This window comes from Aptenodytes forsteri, unplaced genomic scaffold (genome assembly GCF_000699145.1).
Source record: "Aptenodytes forsteri isolate BGI_AS27 unplaced genomic scaffold, ASM69914v1 Scaffold351, whole genome shotgun sequence".
Taxonomy (NCBI): domain Eukaryota; kingdom Metazoa; phylum Chordata; class Aves; order Sphenisciformes; family Spheniscidae; genus Aptenodytes; species Aptenodytes forsteri.
In genome coordinates, this window is record NW_008794604.1 from 150,527 (window position 1) to 169,264 (window position 18,738).

An 18,738-nucleotide genomic window follows, 5' to 3' on the forward strand; every position below is an offset into this window, starting at 1 on the left:
CTCATCTCTGAGGCACGCTCTGCTTTCGTACACTCCACTCCACTGAGTGGAGCAGAAGATCCCCCCCATCCTGGACCCAGGGCTGTCCGGCGTGGAGGGTCTGAGGACTGCCGGAGACATGCCGGCTGCAGCCCTTGGAATCGGGGATCTTGCTGAGCCGCGGTAGAGAGTGGCCCCTTCTGCCATCGCCGCTAATGAGCGGGTGGAGAGGATGACGGAAGCCTTGCTCAGACTTCAAACCACCGAAGTATAAAGCTGTGCTCTTGCCCTCTGGAGAGCAGTGTTTTCTGTGAATGCTGGTTTCTGAAGGAATTCATTAAGTAAATTTAATTGCTAGACTAAACGATGCTTAATGTTAAACTGCGTGAGGTTGTTTGTATAAACAACAGGGTCGGAGTTGCTGTGGTCAGGTAGAAGGGGCGATGCCGACTTTATCCGTAAGTGACCTGCCACAACCCACTCCTCTGCCCCTGGGCAGAGCTGTGGCCGGTGCTGGTGAAGCCGCCGGGTGCCGAGAGCTGCCCTCGCCGTGCCCCGGCGCTGCTGTGCTGTCTCCTGTCGCTGGATACATCCGTGCTCTGCTCTCGCTTGCATCGGCACTGGGCAGTGCTTGTAGGAAAGACCAACGTTAGGTGGTATCGTGGCTGAGCCGCTGTTAGAGGGGCTGATGTTAGCTGATGGCTGAGCAGGTAGCCTGTAGGGGCTGTTAATATTTATTGGTACTTGTTAGTGGTGGTTGTAAAAGTTGCATGATTGCACTGTAGATGCCAGGCTCTGTAAGCACGTGTTTCTGCCATGGTTATCCTTCTCCTCCCTCCCCATCCCCACTGCCCCATGTCAAAATTTCTCCCCGTGCACTGGTCCCAAGTCAGAGTGGTGCTTCCGCTGCAGATCAGAGCAGGACCTGCTGCTTGGGGCCAGGCTGTGCCTAAGCAGCAAAGCTCAAGCCGCGAAACCTAAAAGCGTGGCCTCCTTGCTGCGTGGGTTCTCCGTAGGCAGCCAAATGTGGGAAGGTGTTCCCACAACTTTTCCCTTGCGTTGGAGTTTTTAACATGCCAGAGCAGAGTCCTGGTAGGAGTAAATGATGAGGAGCAAGCAAGAAGAATAAATGTTTTTTTTAAGCAGTTTCATAAGCGGCATCAACGGGACAGTCTATATTGCAGCTGTGCCCTCTCCGCTGAAATCTTGGTAGTGTGAGGGTGTTTGCAAATAAGTGGTGCTCACTGTCCTGTGTTTCATCCACGCGTGTGGGGCTTCGTGTCCAGTTAGGACCCTCCGGCAGGGGTTGGGGGCCTCTCGGTGCAGTGAGCTCCTGCATGGAGCTGGGGATACTTGCTGGAGGCACGAGCGTGCTTTCCTAACGGCAGGGTGCCAGGAGGAGCAGAGCTGCTGAGAGCATCCCGAGCGCGGCAGAAGCGGGTGCAACATCAGACATTGAATGAAGCTGCGCAGCGCCAGCCCAGTGTGGTGGGTCTGTACCCAGAGAAGTCTGTTCCTGCCCGGTTTGTCCTGGGACAATCAAGGACAAACAAATTGGGGCTTCATCAGGAGCATTGCACGGGTCCCTGAAGGAAGCTCCTCGTTATGTTTGGTTTTGCCGTTCAGGGCTCTTCTGCTTTGCATAAGGCGCTAGGTCCATTATTATTATTTTATTCTGTTTTTATTATTAATTTTTATTCAGATCCAGTTTTTTGATCAGTCAAGTGTATCCAGGTCTCTTCCAGGATCTTTGTAGTTTTAATATTGGCTTTAATGAAGAGGAAATTTCACTCCTGCCTCCTTTTGGAAATGTTGCTGATCAGGACCCGTCTGTGGCGGGAGGGAGCTCAGACAGACGCACGGAGCAGGAGGTCCCTGGTGCTTTCTGGGTGCCTGTCAATCAGCCGTGCAGAGCCACAGCAGCTCACCTGGGCACTGCACCGAGGGCAAGTGCAATTAATTTCTAGGCCTCGTCTCGGGGAAGAAAAAGCATGAAAAGAAGATGAAGATGGCTTTTAAGGGGGGAAAAGTGGTATCAGAGACTCACAAGTCCTGTTCTTAGTGAAGGTGGTGGGGAACGCTCACATCATGCACGGTTTGGTGGCTCGTGGTTCTTGCAGCATTGGCTCATCTTGCCCATCGGCTTGCATCTTCCTGCTGGAGCCTCCACATTAAAACGTGCTGCAGGTAACCATCTCCAGGCAGACGTGTTTGGAAGGACAGGCTTATGAGAGCCATTGGGGTTTTAATATGGGCAAGTCGTCTTCTCATGGCTCCCATTTCCAGAGGAAATCCAAGAAATCCTGTGCTTCATGCCAGAAGCCACGGTGCAATGTCCAAGTACTGTCAGGGCAGGGAGAGCTGAGGCAGATCTTCAGGATTGAGACTTGCTAAGCCAGACACATGGTCATCTGGGCCTGTGTCCACCAAAACATGAGTATTTCCAGGCTGGCTTTTCTTAGCTTGGTTTGTACTTAACAGGAGCCTTTGTGTCTCTGTGCCTCTGGGAAGAATAGATGATGATCATATTTGCAGGTTAGTCCTGCTCATCTGTTTGAAAGCAGAGGGTTGCGCAGACCCGACTGTAATGAAAGGGCAGAGCGTCCTCGTGGCCTCCTGGTAATCCTCCGTTTGTCCATCAACTGTTTCCTCTTTTCCACACAGGCTGAATTTCAGATTAAAACCTCCTCTTTCTCCTGTCAGTGTAGCTGCACAATCACTGGAGGAGGAGGGACTGCCAGCCACGGGACGTTCCCGAGGCATCTGAGTGACACTGCTCTGCTCTTTGGTAGCAAGTCAGCAAAAATGGGTGCTCATTACAGACCTGGGGATCCTATTGCTCAGAGGAAGAAAATTTCAGGTCAGGTCAGCTAAATTTCCTTCTCTTTCTCCGTTGCGTTGCACATCGGTTAGCACATCACGCTGGTCTCAGCCATGGATGCCAGCGTCGTTAAAATGACATTGTGTTTGAACAGGGATCTTGACTCGACACTTACTGCAGTATGTGTCCTGAGTGCACCTCTTCCATCAGACATCCCAATTTACACGTCTATCTTTAAAACTGTTTCCTTAACTGTTATTGCCCATCAAACTTTGACTTCAGCCTAAGAGGCTATGAGCGCTTGGAGGTCTTCATGTCACCGGTTCAGCTGAAGGGTGCTTGGGATGTGTTCCTTGATGTCTTTCATCGTTTGATTGTTCTCCACTGCTGCCCTACACTCAGCGAGGGGAGCTCTGTGAATTATTTGTGCTCGAAGACACACAAAGTGCTGTTGATACTGTCGTTACCACCGGCCATCTCGACGAAGGGTGGCTGGACAGATACCCTGCCTGAACTAGTAAATTGGCAGACAGTTTTTCAAGACTTATAATTCCTGTGCTGCTCCCTCAATCCCGAGATGAGAACAAGGATTAGCTTATTGTTACTGCTTTCAGTTGGCCATAAAACCAGAGCCTGGTGAGGGGGGTGGGGAGCTCTCCTGGAGCAGTGGATCAGAATTCCGATGAGGCTTCAGATGGATTTATTGGAGTGGCACACAGTACACGCAGTGTGGGCTTTGAGTTAGGACATGAAAGAGTGGTGCGTTCCCAGCAGCAGAAGGCATTAATGAAATATGTTCCTCTTACTGACTTGCTTTGAACTGTCACCTATGACTACAGCAACCGCATTCACGGGGCTGTGCAGCACTTACTGATGTGCAGCTAGTAAAATCAGTAAAAATGTCCCTGCTAATAGAGTACATAATGGCAGTGCTATTGTTTCTGCGGCCGCCGGTGCAGACAGGGTTTTCTGGAGCTGTGGAGCAGAACCTCCCTGCGCTGCGAAGCTGAGAACATTGCCTGCTCTGACGGGAGGACTGCTGCCGGGAACGGAGGCTTCTTCGGGTGCAACCTTTTGCTCTTTCCCTAGTACCTGATTTTCTCTGACAAAAGAGGAATAATGGAAAAAAAAAAAAAGAAACCACCCCACTCTGCACAAGGGGAATTTGTGGTCCTCCTGTAGAGGTCCTGGTGCTGACCAACTGCAGCTGTACGTGGGTGCTGCTGGATCCCAAAATGATGTCCTTAAATCAGAGCAAATGCTCCCCATGCAGGTGGGGTCATGGTTACCACCCTTTCTGCTTTGCAAGCTGCAAGGGTCATTTCTAAAAATGCATTGTATCCACATAACATTCGGTTTGGAAATCCTCTCATGCCCTCTGCGTACGTCTGTCTTGTAACGAGATGTCAGCTTGCGCGGGCTTCTCTCCAGGAGCTTCAAACCCCCGTGTTTCACGTGTTAGCTCTTCCTGCCTACCTGGGACCTAAGCAAACTGCTAATTGTTGTGCAGATGTCATCTTCCAGGCAGGCATGAGGTTGTAGGCTTTAAAGAGGCTTTACTGTCATTTGCTACCAGCTTTCTCGGTACACGTGAGCTCTATTTTTATGGGAGTGCGTGTTTTCTTTCAGCCGCTGCTTTGTTGAATTTCTTTTTCTCCTTTTCTCTTTTTATTTCCAGGCTTGCAGGTAAAGTTTTAGGGATACATCTGTTTTTCATTATCCCAGTTTTGCCACTTGTTTTATAACTAAAAAAACCCCAAAACCCAAAAACTGTTTCCTATGTAAAAAGCACCAGTTTGTTCTGAGATGAGTTGAGGGTGGAACGGTGTGTCGTGGTCAGTCTGAGATTGAGATCCTGACTGTGGCATTGGCCAGAAGGGCACATAGATCTTCCGGGAGCAGATGAAGTTTGAGCCCGTGAATTCTGCTCTGGGTTTTCCAGCTCAGGAACCTGGGTGTTGGTTGTAGCGCGGTTGTACTTGGTGGAGCCCTGAGTGAGAGACGGAGGCTTTGGCCACAGGTTGTCTTTGCCTGTCTTCTGAAAATGGAGAGCTTTTCTTCTCCTCCGGTTGTAGTATAGTAAGGGCTTGTGGGTCCTTGAGGTGGTTCTTTGACCCTTTAGAAAAGAGGAGGACATCGAAGGAGGATATCAAGCACCAGGTCAGAAACACAAGGTGGTACTTGCGTGCACGGTGTGAATTAAGCAGTGGGACTCGTTGCTGAGGGATGCTGTGGGTGTCAGAAGTCCAGATCTGCTCCAAAAGCAATTAATGGGAAAATAAAAATCCGGTTGAGCTGGATTTAAGCTCAAAGATACAGGCTGCTGTTCAGGAAGACCCTGGGTCAGGAGTTTTTGGAAGATGCAGAAGTGCATCGGATATATGACCATTTATGCTCCCTGCTCTGCTGCTTTTTCCTAGATGTCCACCACTGGCCAGCGTGATGCGGTGTTTTGCCTTTTATTTTCTTATTTTGGCTAAAGCAAAAACCAAGCAGGAAGAGGAAGAAGTAACATAACGGAGTGGGGAGACAAGATAGCAGTAAAGGGGTGGAAGGAGAGGGCTCCGCTCCCTCCGTGTCCCCTAAGTTTTTGTGGGGGGAGGAGTTGGTGTTGGGTGTGCCTGTGAGCATATTTTCTGCTTTGTGGAATAGAAGATGGTTGCTTCAAGGAAGGTAAAAATCTGTGATGTGATGTGCCATCCTGATGGACAACAGAGACAGAAAGAAGGATATTTAGGACTGCGCGTATGGGAGGAAATTCTTTAAAACCTGGATAGGAGTAGGAGCAGACTTGATGGAGGGATGAGTAATGAAGGAGTGTTTGAACGGAACTAATCAGTCCCATCTTCTTTCAAAAGACCTCATTTAGTTTAATTTAGCAGTGTGTAAATTTAGAGCCAATCAAAGGAAATACTTCTCCATCCTGTGTGCTGGCAGGCTGCTTCGTTCCCTACCCCAGCGTGAGAAGCAGCGAGCTGAACGCTGTAGGTGGATTTAGAGCCTCGTGTTGTGAGGCAGGGGGGGCACACGTGTGTGTGAGCGTGGTTACACACGTAGTGGTGGGGATACCAGCTCCGTACCAGGGTGACTGGCAGCCACAAGAGCAGGACCCTTCTTTCTTTCCCCCTCTCTTGTTCAGTAGCTGGTCTGCGGTCGGTCGGGGTGGCTGTATGCCATGGGACTGCTTTGTGGTCCACCGCAAGTGCGGGCGGAGCCGGCTCCTGGGCTCACGGTTCGGGTGAGCTGGCGCTCTGAGCAGCGGGGAAAGCCTTGCGCTGTAGGAACCACCAAGTAAACCTTGTTGACCTCTGCAAAATGTTGTTTTCCTCAAGAAAAACCTACATATGGATTTAGATAAACCCCTGATCCTTTGACGGCTGGTAGTTTTGTTCAATTTGAATTAACGCAGCTACTTCTGTGCTTAAAATGAGGCACAGGCACAAAAAGCCTTCGCAGGTTTGAACTGTTTTTTATTTTTCCCTGTAGTTGTCATCCATGGTACTAACACAGTGATCTTAAACAAGACTTGCAGGTCTCTTCATGTTTTCCAGGAGAGATATAAGCCCCTGCGGGGTCAATATAAACTACTTTGTCGTTACCTGTCATAAACTCCATTAGCAGTAAAATTGGCACCCCTTGCTATCGGCTGCCCCTGATGAGACCCATGCGCTAACATAACGCCTCGAGGTGTTTTATTTCCTGCGGTGTCGCACCCCTGAACCTGTGCTGCGTTGCAAAATGTCATGTAAAGAATGCTGAAACCTGTGAAAACATCAACTAAAATATTGTCGGTTTTGTTTTCCTTTGCATTTCAGGCTGGTGGCAATGTCTCACTGGGCCGGTCTCCTCTTCACCATTGCCAAAGTCAACCTGCTGGTCTTGGTGGTTTCTGCGGTGTTTTCCTGGTCAAGCCTAAGCGATAGAGTTCCCGTAAGTGTTGGCTGCTCCGGCCGAGAGCCACGCTCGCAAGGCTGTCCAGCCACCGGAGTCTCTGGTGGGGCGACAGCCTTACCTGATCCCTCTGTAGGGCCATTCAGCTGTTGGTGAATCACCTCTCCTTGACAGTGGGTCTTCAATAACAACATTTCAGAAGGGCTTCTTTCTTAAGACTGCTTGCCTCGCCCCAGGAAATCCAGAATATGCTCACTCCAGAGGGTTTGCAACAGGAACAGTGCAACTCGGACAGCTCTCTTGTTTGCTAGATGTCACTTTTTCTATTTGGAATTGTTACATGTTCCCCCTGTGGCAAGAGGCAAAGCTAATTATGTGGTGTAGTGGCAAGAAGAGGGGAGGAGGTGGCCTCGATTAGGTTCCTAGCTGTGCCTCTGTTGAGTCACTGCAAGTGAGTCAGACTTAGAAGAGCATCCTCTCAGGTCCTTGCGTCCCACGTGCATGGATTTTGCTACTTGCAGTGTTATTTTGAAGCTGCAGTTGAGGTGAGTGGATGCTGTCTGCCCCTTTGCACTTGTACAGGCGTGCAAAACTCCCCTGGTTTGGATTCTGCTGCTGAGCCCCAGGTGCCAGGCCCCGCTAGATTAGCACATCTGGAAGGCTTCCTTGAGGAAGGTCGGTAGTAGAGTGTGGTGGTTTTTTAGTTTAATTAATGCTGTGGCTTAAAAGAGGGGATCCCCCAGCAACACTGGCATAGGGGATCACTGGCCCCCGTGTCCCTGGACACTCGTTCCTGCCTTTTCATTGCAGCTTGCTGGTCTGTTGGTTGTGTGATGCAGCTGTTTGGGGGCTGCGTTATTACCCAGAGCAAATACAAGGGACAGATTACAGTATAAGCACTGTAGGTCAGTGCCTCGGGCCCACCTGGAGTCCTGTAGTGATGAGATAATTTGTCTTTATTTAAGGGAGGGAGGGGAGGAGGCTGGAGATAGAGCACCGTCATCCCAGCTGGAGAACAAGCACTGGGACAGCTACCAGTGATATGTGCCCGAATTGGCAGGCAGCCTGACACCGAGGTTCAGACAGGATTAATGCAATGGGTGGTTACACTCCCCTCTACAACCGCTCTGTGGTGGCCACGTCCCTCCTTTATTGCAAACAGACTGCAGATTGTCTCAAACCCTCCCTGCTGAGGCTTTTCAGCTTATTGCAGTTGATTTCAGACTGATAAAGCAAGGAGGCTTTTTGCCTTTAAGGAAATTTCCATTGTTCTTTAGAAAACATCTTTCCTTCTGCTGTTTTAATTATGAAAACAAACTGAAAAGGATCCTACCTAATTTCTGCGTAAATAAGACTCGCTTGTGTGTTGTTGCCCATTTTTGCCAGAAATGCTAACGAAAATGGGGTATTGCAAAGCAATTGCAGGCCAAGCAGTGAGAGTAACATTTAAATGAACCAAGTCACATCCTTTTACCCTTACTGATCATTCAGACCACAGCACTTCTCTTGAGCAGAGCTGGTAAACATCAGCCATCCCCATTATGTGTTTCAGCAGATACAACACTCGGAGGCCTGTTGGTAAATTTACAATGGCCTGTATCGTTAAGCCCCTCTTGGATAATAATATAGCAGCGTAAATAAGCTAAGTAATAACTGCTCTGACTCATTTATTTTAGTCCTGTTGAGTCTTGGCTCAGAAAACGTTAACGCTGATTTTCATCAGTAGAACCTGGCTTTTTATGTTTATGATTGTTACTGAGCTTTAACCATTTGTCATAATTTTAACAATTTCAAGCCTCTGATGCACTAAGCGAAAGCAGGAGTTAAGCTCTGTTTTCCAGTGCATTTCTGAAATTTCAATCCCTTTTGACAGATCAAATAAAAACTTTCTATAGGCTTGTCAACCATCTTCATGCGTTACCACTGTCGTTGCTAATTGTACGTGTTTTGCTCAGGCTGACATTTCTCTTGCTCGGAAACAATCTCCTCGGCTGGATAATGGATATTTATATGCAAAGCACCCAGATTTTGCCAGAAAATATGCACACATTTTTTCCAAGAAGTGGAAGAAGTGAAGGCAGAACATGGCCTAAAATTTCCAGTTAACCTCTTAATTGACTTCTTTTTTTCCCTGTGAAAACGTTCTAAAGATTAACATCAAAACACTTCATGAAGTGAGCTGTAACTCTTATTCTAATTGCCAACAACTGGGAAGAAACTTTTCCTATAGGCTGGTTATTTGAAATTATTCAGTGGTGTCATCCTTGGCGATAGCAGAAGCTGATGATACTCCCTGCAACAGAAACTGAGCTGTCTGGACGATTAGCCTGGACCGGCTTATCTGTTCCTGTGAAAACCAGAATAGCAAAGACCTGCTTCCCGAGCAGTTAATAGCCTAGTGTGAGATAGTACGAGGCTCTTACTTACTATGCACTCTCAATAATTTTACCCGTTGCAGTTTTACATGACTCCCACCAGCTCCCTAGGGAGACTTGCCAGTGAACAGCGAGGTTTCCCTCGCGGCAAGGATTTTTTTTTTCCTGCTTTTCATCCTCGTTTTTTTCCTTTGCGCAATGTCTCACCACTCGTGCTAGCTGATCTACCACACCTCTGCCATTCGCGTGCTGCACTTACAGTGTAGGTGGTGATTAAATCGCTGCCTCATTGTTTTAAAAGACTTGGAGGACACTGGGAACGGGTAAAGAAAAGGATGCTTGCATTTTTATCGTGTGGGCAATTTGGTGCGTTTTCCCCATGTCCTATTTTGGAAATAGCTGAACTATTTTAGCTGAAATCTTCTCCAAGCCTGAAATAAGTGCATTTAAGAAAAAAAAAAAAACAAACCAACGCTTGAGGCATTCCACATTCCACTCGTGTGGAAAATTTCAGCTGAAAAAGTTAAAAGTTTGACATATTTTTAGGCAAGGGAAAACAGGGTCTTACAACGTTACACAACCCTAATAATAGTCAGGGCTCCTGGCTCTGAGTGTAATATAGGTGAGGCTCTCCAAAAGCTTCTTTTAAACCTGCAGCCTGCACTGGAATAGGAAATAAGTTGCATTGCTTTGTTCAGCACAAATGTCATGCTAGTTATGCATGTTTAACCTTTAATATACTTTAAATCTAAATTTAACCATGTGGAAAGAATCTTGGATGTCAAAAAAAAAGAAAAATCTGCTGGCGAGGGAAAAAAATTTGTATTCTCAGCCGGCACTAAATTACCCAGATGCAATTGCTAATGAGCTGAATCTCTTCTATCCGAAAGGAGTTTGCCCTTACAAAAATAGAAGAGAGCGACATAAAAGATGACAGCGGGAAAGAGCCAATAACAGAAGATGATGCTGATCCTGAGGACCTGGAAGTGTTTTACCCCACACATCAGTGGCAAACCATCCGTCCAGGTAACATGCTGATGACTAATTATAGCGTCCCTCTGGAACCCCACCTGACAGCGCCAACAGAAGCCTTGCAGAAACTCAAAATACCTGTTTGTTCCCATGACAATATGATGGGGGGTTTTTTTGCTGGTGTTCAGACAGAGAGCTATGGACTCAATGACACAATACAGGGCAAGGAGACCGTCCCCGAACCGGCTGGCAACGGGAGCGGTTGCTAAAGTGCTTTCAGTTCACTGGAGCAGGTTGAGTGGGCTGCCAGTCACATTGTAGGTGGTGATGTGTCTCTGTCACTAGCTCAGAAGCCCTTTCCCTCTTTGTACGCTTGTCAAGGGACAGATTTTATAACATTTGTTGGCACGCGGTATCCCAGGTCTGCTGTGCTCCAGTGTGGGCTGGTGAAATGCTGCTCAGTGGCAATCTGATTAAGAACTGTCAATGTAACACTACACAGCTTTTTAACAATGGGGTTTCTGTTCTTTGGCTATTTGAAATCCAGCTTTTATCCTTATCTGTACATCCCACAAAAAAATCTCTTCCCTTTTTTTTGGGTTGGTATCTTTTATTAGATGTGTATGGGATATGTATGGTGAGAAAAAACCAACTGAGCAGGCTGGCTTCGCTGCAAAAACCCGTGCGCTGGGAAAGGCTCTGGAGAGGATAAGCCCATTTAAACACACACACAGATGCATGCGTGCACACATATTTCAGCAATTAGGATGATCAGTAAGCCTTCCTCTCGGGTCTTGGACAAGGTATTTAATCCACTTCTGCTTTGGTGTCCTCATGTATATGCAGGTGTAATACCTTCCCACCTCAGAAGGGTGAAGTAAGTAGTAATTAATTTTTATAAAGTGCTCTGAATTTAAAAGAGCTTTATCCTGTGCTCAGTATTATCATTGAATGAATAAATATGGGATCCATTTGTCTTGAAATTTCTGCCAGATACAGCAGAATGACTTTTCCAAATGTAAATCTTTGTATAACATAAATGTCTAGCAAAAGCCCCTAAATTTCACAAAGCTACAGTATATACTTCTATTCCATTTTTGTACCATTATGTATGGAAGGCGTGTGGTGTCCCTGCTTAGTATTCAGACTGGCAGATCCCCACCACCCTTGTTGAAGCAGAGTATGTATATACTTGCAGTCATTATAAACATCGTTGCCGGTTTTGTTCAGAAGCACCTTCTCCATTGCTCGGGTGTCTTGCTCTGCTTTATTTTTGTAGCAATTCCACATTGGGCATGTGCAGCGAAGGGCTTGTGGAAGTGGGGAGCTTGTCAGCATTCACAGAGGAGAAGAATTTCAGTTACTCTTGTAAAAGTCTTAAACGGTGGCCTGCCTCATTGTCTGGTTGCTACAGATCCTCATTTCAGGTCTGCACACGGATTTGGGTAGAAACATGTCAGAAAGAGGAGTCTTCCTTGATCTCCCCCCACCAGCCTGGTTTTTGTCTCCTGTGGGTTTCTCTGAAGCGAAATCCTGTGTGTGGACTGTGACTCGCACTTTTAGCACGTGTATTACCCGAAGCAAGGCTGGGGAACCTGCTGCCTTCACTAGCCCATCCCTGCGGCCTCTGGCCTTGAAGGTTTCCCTCTTGCTAGCACAGGTCCGTGCTGGGGAGGGAGTTGACCCGCCGGACAAGGGAAGCAGCCAGCGTTGGCTGCACAAGTGCCTTTCGGTCCTTCAGCAGATGTGCACGTGTTGGCTGTGTGTCCGATCTGGTGGTTCTGCATCTTCCGATGTTTTCTGATGTGACTTCGCTTGCTCATAGCCGAGCAGAGTCCTGGCTGGGCTGGCTGGTGTGTGCTTAGCACAGGCCAAAGTGAACCGCAGCACAATGCTCAGAAGTTTGCTTTCTGCTGCCCGCCTCTCAGGGATGCCCCCGTGCCGTCTCCCGTTGTATCCCTGCAGCAAATGGGGCCAGTCTCTCCTGGGGAAGCAAATGTTTTGATTTAAAATCTGGATCTTCAATTCTGAATAGTGGAAGGGAGCTCAGAGTTGCGTTTCCTCCCGTTGCACTCCTCTTTCACCTTGTTCCTGTTCTGAGCTCAACACGGGATTTTTTTATGCCTCTGTCTGGTCCCACAGTTGCTCATCTTTTATACATGTATTTCCAGTTTTACTCTGCTGTTTTTCTAGTTCCCTGTTGCTAATTGCATCAAACCACACTTCTGCCGAGACTGCAGCAGTGTCATCAACCTGTAACCTGTCAAATCCCTCCACCTAATTCAATTGTTATTGTATATGTAGCGCTGCTTTGTGTGGTTGTTCCCTCGCTGCCTACAGTGTGAGCTGGGTTTTGATCAAGTGCTTTCTTGCACTTTGAGCACGCTTCAAGCTGCTGGAGGTAGCTGGATGCAAACAGAGAGAGACAGTTATCCTAAGAGCTCTGCCACCTGTAATCTGGAAGCAAGGAGATCAGTTGTCTCTTCTGCCAGCCAGCCAGGAAGCTGATGGACTGTAGAAAGGTTGGTGAAACTTCACAAAGTCCTTTAACACTTTGTTAGGCATTCGCTTCTCTCTCATTTGGCGCTAAATAATGCACCAGGCACGGCTGGGTTAGACAGAAAGGATATGGGTGCCTTGGAAAGTCCTCCCAGCACCTCCATTATTTTACTTTTTTTGGTATCATCTGAGGAAATGATGAAGACATCTGCAGGGCTTTTTGCTCTGTTCTTGGTTGGCGTCCATAGGAACTTGCAGGCTACTTGGGTTTTAACAAGTGGGATTGCACTGAATGGATGTTCACGCCCATGGTCAGATCTCTTCTCGTGGTCAGGTATCTGTTCCTCCACAGGCGCAGAATTTTTTTGAAGTTGTCCTTCTCCTGATGCTTTGCTTTCCTTTCCTTTCTGCTTTCCTTTCTGAATGCGCTTTTACCAGGTGATAGCACCCTCGTGAGTTGGAAGTTCTCTGGAGAAACATAGCAGAGGTGACTTGCTTTTGTTTCTGCTTACGTTAAGCTCTTCCAAGTGCCTGGAGGTGAGTCTGTCAGCACACAGAAACACCCCACCGCTTTTCAAGGCGATCTTTGCCTGTTGGTTATGGCAACCAAATTCTGATTCCTTAATCTTCGGGATGGCGGAGATGAATGGAAGGATTGGATGGCATTGATGGTCTTTGTCAAACTGACAGTTTTCTTCGGGGTTCTGTATATAAAAGCATTTCTTCCACATCTGTAGGTGACCTCAAATCTGCCACGCAACATCCTAGAGCACATGAATGCTTAATTTCCCAGGAATTACCTCCTTTTGTTAGTTGGGCACCTTGTTTTCCTCTGTTCCGTTTTAGCATTCCTGATGATGATTGAAAGTGGGATTGCTCTGACCATTTAGTCACATCACTGACCAGCAGACATTTTCCGCCCGTCATTAGGGTCAGAAGTGGCTCCTCTGAGAAGACATTGCTGTGAAGATTAAGAAAAAAGATATAAGAGGCAGGGGTTTAACTGGGAAAGAAAAAGGGGGTTAATCATCTCCTCAGCAGCAACCAGTGCTGCGGGGAGCCCCGTCTGTGCAGTGCCTCTGCAGATGGGCTCTGTCCACCTCCGTGGCAGCAGCGCTTTCCTGCTCCCTGACGTGGCAGAAACTCGCTGGCTGGTTTCTCAGCTGACAGTTTGAAGTTGGGAATTAATGTGTCCCGTTTCCAAACACAGATGGAGCAAGCGAGACCCTCATCTGCCCGAAATATTAAAATATTTACAGTCTACTCTGCATGCTTTCCATTTGAGAGGAGCCAACAGTGGGGCACAGAAAGGCTTCCTTTGGTCCAGAGCAGCTCCCTGCAGACCAGAGAAATGGAGCAAAATCTTGCATTGGTGATTGAAATGTTGCAGCATTGGATCTCTCTCAGGTTTGGATAGCGCGTCTCAGTATCTGGCCGGGCAGAGCATGCGTTACAGGAGTTCGGCTGGCCTGTACCTTTAGCTGTGGTTAAACGTCTGGCTTGCAGAGCGCTGTGCTGATACCTGCAGTTACTCTATAGCATTTGTACTGTTCAGAGTCATTTTCCTAAGTGCCTAATTATATTGCAGTTAAAAAATAAGAAGCCATGACTGCCGCTGTTGATCAAACTGCCAGAGTGAGGTTGATGTGAGCACGCTGTTGTTGGTGCTTCTGCAAAGATGAAACCATCTTATGTTCAGCGGGGAGCTGATGATACATTGCTTAGCATTTAAATATCCACGGCTGCAGCTTCCAAGGGTCCTCGGGCTGCTTTCTCTGTTTTACGTGTACGGAAACACAGTTCTCAAAGAAAGCGTTCATGTTGGGGAGGTAATTTCAGAAGCTGCTTTGGCAGACTTTCCATGGTTTTGCTAGAAAGAGCAGGACTGGTGATGGGGCATAACTCAGTCTAGTTTCATTGCCAGTCTTTGTCTTTCAAGACATTTCAGCGTCTGAATGAACCAGCGCTGCTCTAAGCCGAGAAGAGGTTTTTAAAGCTGGGAGGAGAAGGTAATGGCAGGAGGGATCCCTTTGGCTCAGGAGTCCTGTGCCAGGGCCTGTCCCACAGCCTGTGTGGGTGATGTGGTGGCTGGCGAGGATTTCCTTACACCTTGTCAGTGGGTATTTTGCTCCTGCCATTCACCGGGATGTCCTGAGCTGCGCTGACTCCTGTTAATTGCTTTGCTGAATTAATGAATCTGTCCGAACCATTGGTTTCTCGGTGACCTAGACCTAACTCAAACAGTTGCGTGCAGGTCTCTGAAATACCTGTGTCAGCACGGGCAAGAGAGGGCTGTGAAATATGGCGTTAAACCACCAGGGTATGCTCGTTTTTGCAAAGCTTGACGTGTGTAATCCAGGAAATAGGAGCCTCATCAGATCAGCACAGATTTGCATGAAGAGGAAAGGCAAATGGGATTTTAAAAACCTCATTTATACGAGATGAAATGCTTCTTTTCCAGTTTTGGTTTTTTTTTAAATAACTTGTTACCGATGTGCAGAGGGGAAAAATCTCAACTGTGGAGTCATTATAATATTCTCTGGCCAGCAACAGGCAGAGCTGCAGGGTGATTACAGCAGGTAGGAAAGCCCAGGCAGTCTCGAGAGCAACTGCAAACATTCAGTGCTTGGAAGTAGAGCTATGGCCACTGGTAGCACTCCCTCTGCTTGTTTTCCATCTGACCTCTCGCATACGAGGCTTTTGATATCTTAAATCTCTCTCATGCCTGTCCTCCTTTTTATTACCACGTGCCTTCATGCTCTCCTCTCTCAGCTTACCCATCCTCGTGGGCTTTCCTTGACTTCTCACCTTCGCATCACAGGATGCATGGTCTCCCTAACACTGGCTTGTGCTTAATTACTCCTTACTCTGAAAGTCTTCTCTGGCAAAAGTGCCAGGGCTGAAGCTTCACGTGCTGCTTCTGGCTCTGGTGTGGGGCACTGGAGGGCAGATGTCTAAAACAAAGCAAATTCTCCATGCCTTACTCCTGATGCGTGTAAGAGGGATAACAGTGTTTCCCTGCCTGTTGTTGGTAAGAGGCAGGATTGGGACTGCTCAAGAGACGCTCGGAGAGTGTGCAGGCAGGAGGTATCTCAAACCTCTGTTTGAGTAGGGAGTGTTTGAAGGATGCCAGCTTTTGGACGTGGAGATATTGTCTGTACGAGCGTCTTTCCAGCTCAGCTGTGCAGATGAGGGCAGTGCTGTTACCTGTCTCCAGTCTCGCTCTGTGTTACCTGCTTGGATTTCTTTACTGGCAGATTCCCTGAGCTGGGAAGTCAGAGGGCACCCACCGGGGATGTACACCTGGTCCTTGTCAAGCCGTCTCTTTAATGTGCAGACAAGGGCAATGCAGTGCTGTGCGGTGAGCAGGATGGCTTCCCGGCTGCGAGGCAGGCGTGGGCTGGCCATCCCCTGCGCGGTGAGCTGCCGGGAGCCGCTGCCAGCATCCCGACGAGGTGCCGGAGTAGGTGGCTTTGGACCCGTACAGTTGAGACACTCGTGAAACAACCATGAATGTTACTGTGCTTGGGTCCTTGGGCACAAAGCTGACCTTTTCCAGGAGAGGGCAGAACTGCAGAACCTTAGTCATTCACACTAAGAAATGGGAAACTGTAGCAAATAACAGAAGTTTATAGGCCAGTAACTGAATGCGCATGTTAAAAAAGGAAAAAAAAAAACCAACGAAAAACAACCCCCCCAAACTCCCACATTATAAAAAACGCTCTGCTTCTCTAATGTGACAAGTGTAGTAATGCAGTTTTGTTTATATATTTCATAGCATGTTGTAAATGCAGTGTGTGTGTATATATATATTTAATTTTTTATAATGTGAGACCTCAGAACTGCATAGCTCCTGGTACTAAATCATTCCTGGGAACTGGGCAGAAATGGACTGTTGCGTGTCAGTACACTTGCAGGTTTTAATTAAGCGTCATCTCAGGGGTTGGTGGCTGCGCTCGGCCCCAGCGCAGCACCGCTCGGAGCAGCGGGACGGGTGGGAAGGTGCCGCTCAGCAGAACATGTTCAGCGTGGCCAGGTACCGGTCTGGCCCACAGGGTTGTTTTGCCGTGTTTCCTATCTGCTTCTCCGTAACCTGGGACGTTTTGCAGCTGGTGTTTTCCCAGCACATCCGTGAGGGTGTCAGGTTCAGTATTTGTGAAGTGAACTGGGAGCCAATTCCTCCCCCCCACCAACCCCAGATAAAACTTGCATTGTTTTCAGTCACTTCAAGAACTGCTGGTATCCTGGCAGCAGCAGTGTTGGTGAGAAAAAACTCTGAATTTACTACTTGGATTGCTCAGGTTTAGGAGCAGAGGGGGGCTGAGATGGGCTTTTGGTGAATCAGGGTGAATGCTGTCCCTTACTGGCTGTGGAGCTACTGGTTTCATTAAAGAAGCTATTATAGAAAGTCTTCTGCGGTGATGCACATACTGCCAAAACCTAATTGCGCTTCTGAGCAGCTGAGATAAAAGTTTGCAGCTTCTCTAACACATAGCCATGGGCTTGGATGTTGGGCATAACCGAAACAAGGATGTAATGATGTATTTTCACATGAGACAATCCGTGACTCCTGCTAGCTGTGCGTATGACTCCATGCCCCACAGTGTTTTACAGGTTAGTTATAAAGTGGTTATAAACCAGGTGACGGAGGTGTTTGAGAGTCAAGCGGCTTTTCTTGTGCAACAGGAGGAAGTTAGGCTGCATTTTTCAAAACATTTTCAAACTTAGCTTTAATGATGCTCTGACTGGTGGTGTTATAATGCAAGTGTAGCATTAGTGAAGAGATTAAGTATATCAGCTGTATAGCAGTAGACATAAGTGGGAATCATTCACATAGTTAAATTTGCGTTGTTTGGAGGGGAAAAAGTGCTTTGAAAGAAGAGAGACTGTTTCCCAAAGAGGAGATCTCTCATTCCTCTCTTTTATTTTCTTTCTGCCAAACTGGGGGTGCTATGAGCATGCAAGCTGCTAGCAGATGCTTAAATGTGTGCTGGGTGATGAGGAATATCTTGCTATGGTTTTCTGTGCAAGCATGCTTATTTTCTGTAATAACATTAATAATCTTCATGTGACTGGTTAGAAGGATGAACCTTGTTAAAGAAGAGGTATTTAATAACAGGCCTATTTTTATCTCTGTCTTTATCTAACAGTCTGCACGTTTATTTCAAGCTTGTAACAGTGCTTTGGAAGAAAAATGTTTTCCCTCCTGGAAAACATTTTGGGAGTGCATACAGCCTTGGTTATCTTGAATTTCCAGTCTGAGTATCTTCCCTCTTCCTTCCAGAGCAAGCAAGCCAGACCAGGACCTTGGCTCCAATATTTTTATCAGATGTTAGGGAAAGTGTTTTTTAAAAAGTGTGACTTGGGTTCCAGAGTCACTTAAATGGTTCTGAAGGTTTGACCAAATATAATCAGAGCAACTCCCTTACACTTCAAATGTGTGATGCTGTTTTGTGAGACAAGCCTTCCAAGCATTGCAACGCGTGCTTGTTTAGCCACGGGTCAGACCTCCACCCCCATGAAACCCTGGAGGTTGCTTCAAGGCCGTGAAAGTGTTGAATTCCCCCCAAAGCACCATCATGGATGCTGGGGATCAGACAAATCATCCAGCGCCTGCTGCGGCCGTTCTCAGTGGAGAGGCTGCTGCTGCACACTGTGAGCTGCGAGGGAAGCCTCCTTGTGCCAGCAGAGCTCAGCGCCTCCTGATCACCTTCTGAAGCCGTCCTTCTCTCTCCTTTGGTGACAGAAAGCTCCCAGAGCAATTATTTTCCTGGTTTGGGAATTATTTTCCCAGGCTGTGGCGTGACGGCAGAGCAGCGCAGCTCGCGGGGCTGCGGGACGTGTTTGACCACGCGCTCTTGGAGAGGTTGGCAGTTAGCTCTAGAGATCAGGCCTTCCTGCAGAGTTGATTTTTTTTCTACATTTGTAATTTTATTACGTAATTTCATAAATTAATCTCTGGCCTATTGATATAATGCAGACATTGTGTTTTCAGACCGCTCTCCGGTATTTTATCCCATTGCTGGCTGAGGTTGCCCGTGATGGAGGCTGGTGGTCTGCCCTGTCCCCGAAGGGATGCACCGTCTTTCCAGTTCCTTCCGCATCCGTCCCTTCAGTATCACTGGCTCCACATCCAGACTGCCTGCCTTCACTGAACGTTTCTCAGAGCAGGAGTGCTGTTTAGCCCGCGCAGAACAGTAG

General features: G+C 47.6%; 1 protein-coding gene across 5 annotated transcripts in view; it reads left to right on the plus strand.

Moving 5' to 3' along the window:
• Positions 1-18,738, plus strand: part of SIL1 (SIL1 nucleotide exchange factor) — a 99,186-nt gene that overhangs the window by 16,511 nt on the left and 63,937 nt on the right. For all 5 annotated transcript variants that reach the window (XM_009273192.2, XM_009273190.2, XM_009273193.2 and 2 more), the window contains 2 exons: positions 6,616-6,730; positions 9,957-10,092. In XM_009273192.2, the coding sequence (XP_009271467.1) occupies positions 6,626-6,730; positions 9,957-10,092 (241 nt within the window). In that variant the 5' untranslated portion in view covers positions 6,616-6,625. The remainder of the gene's footprint in view (positions 1-6,615; positions 6,731-9,956; positions 10,093-18,738) is intronic.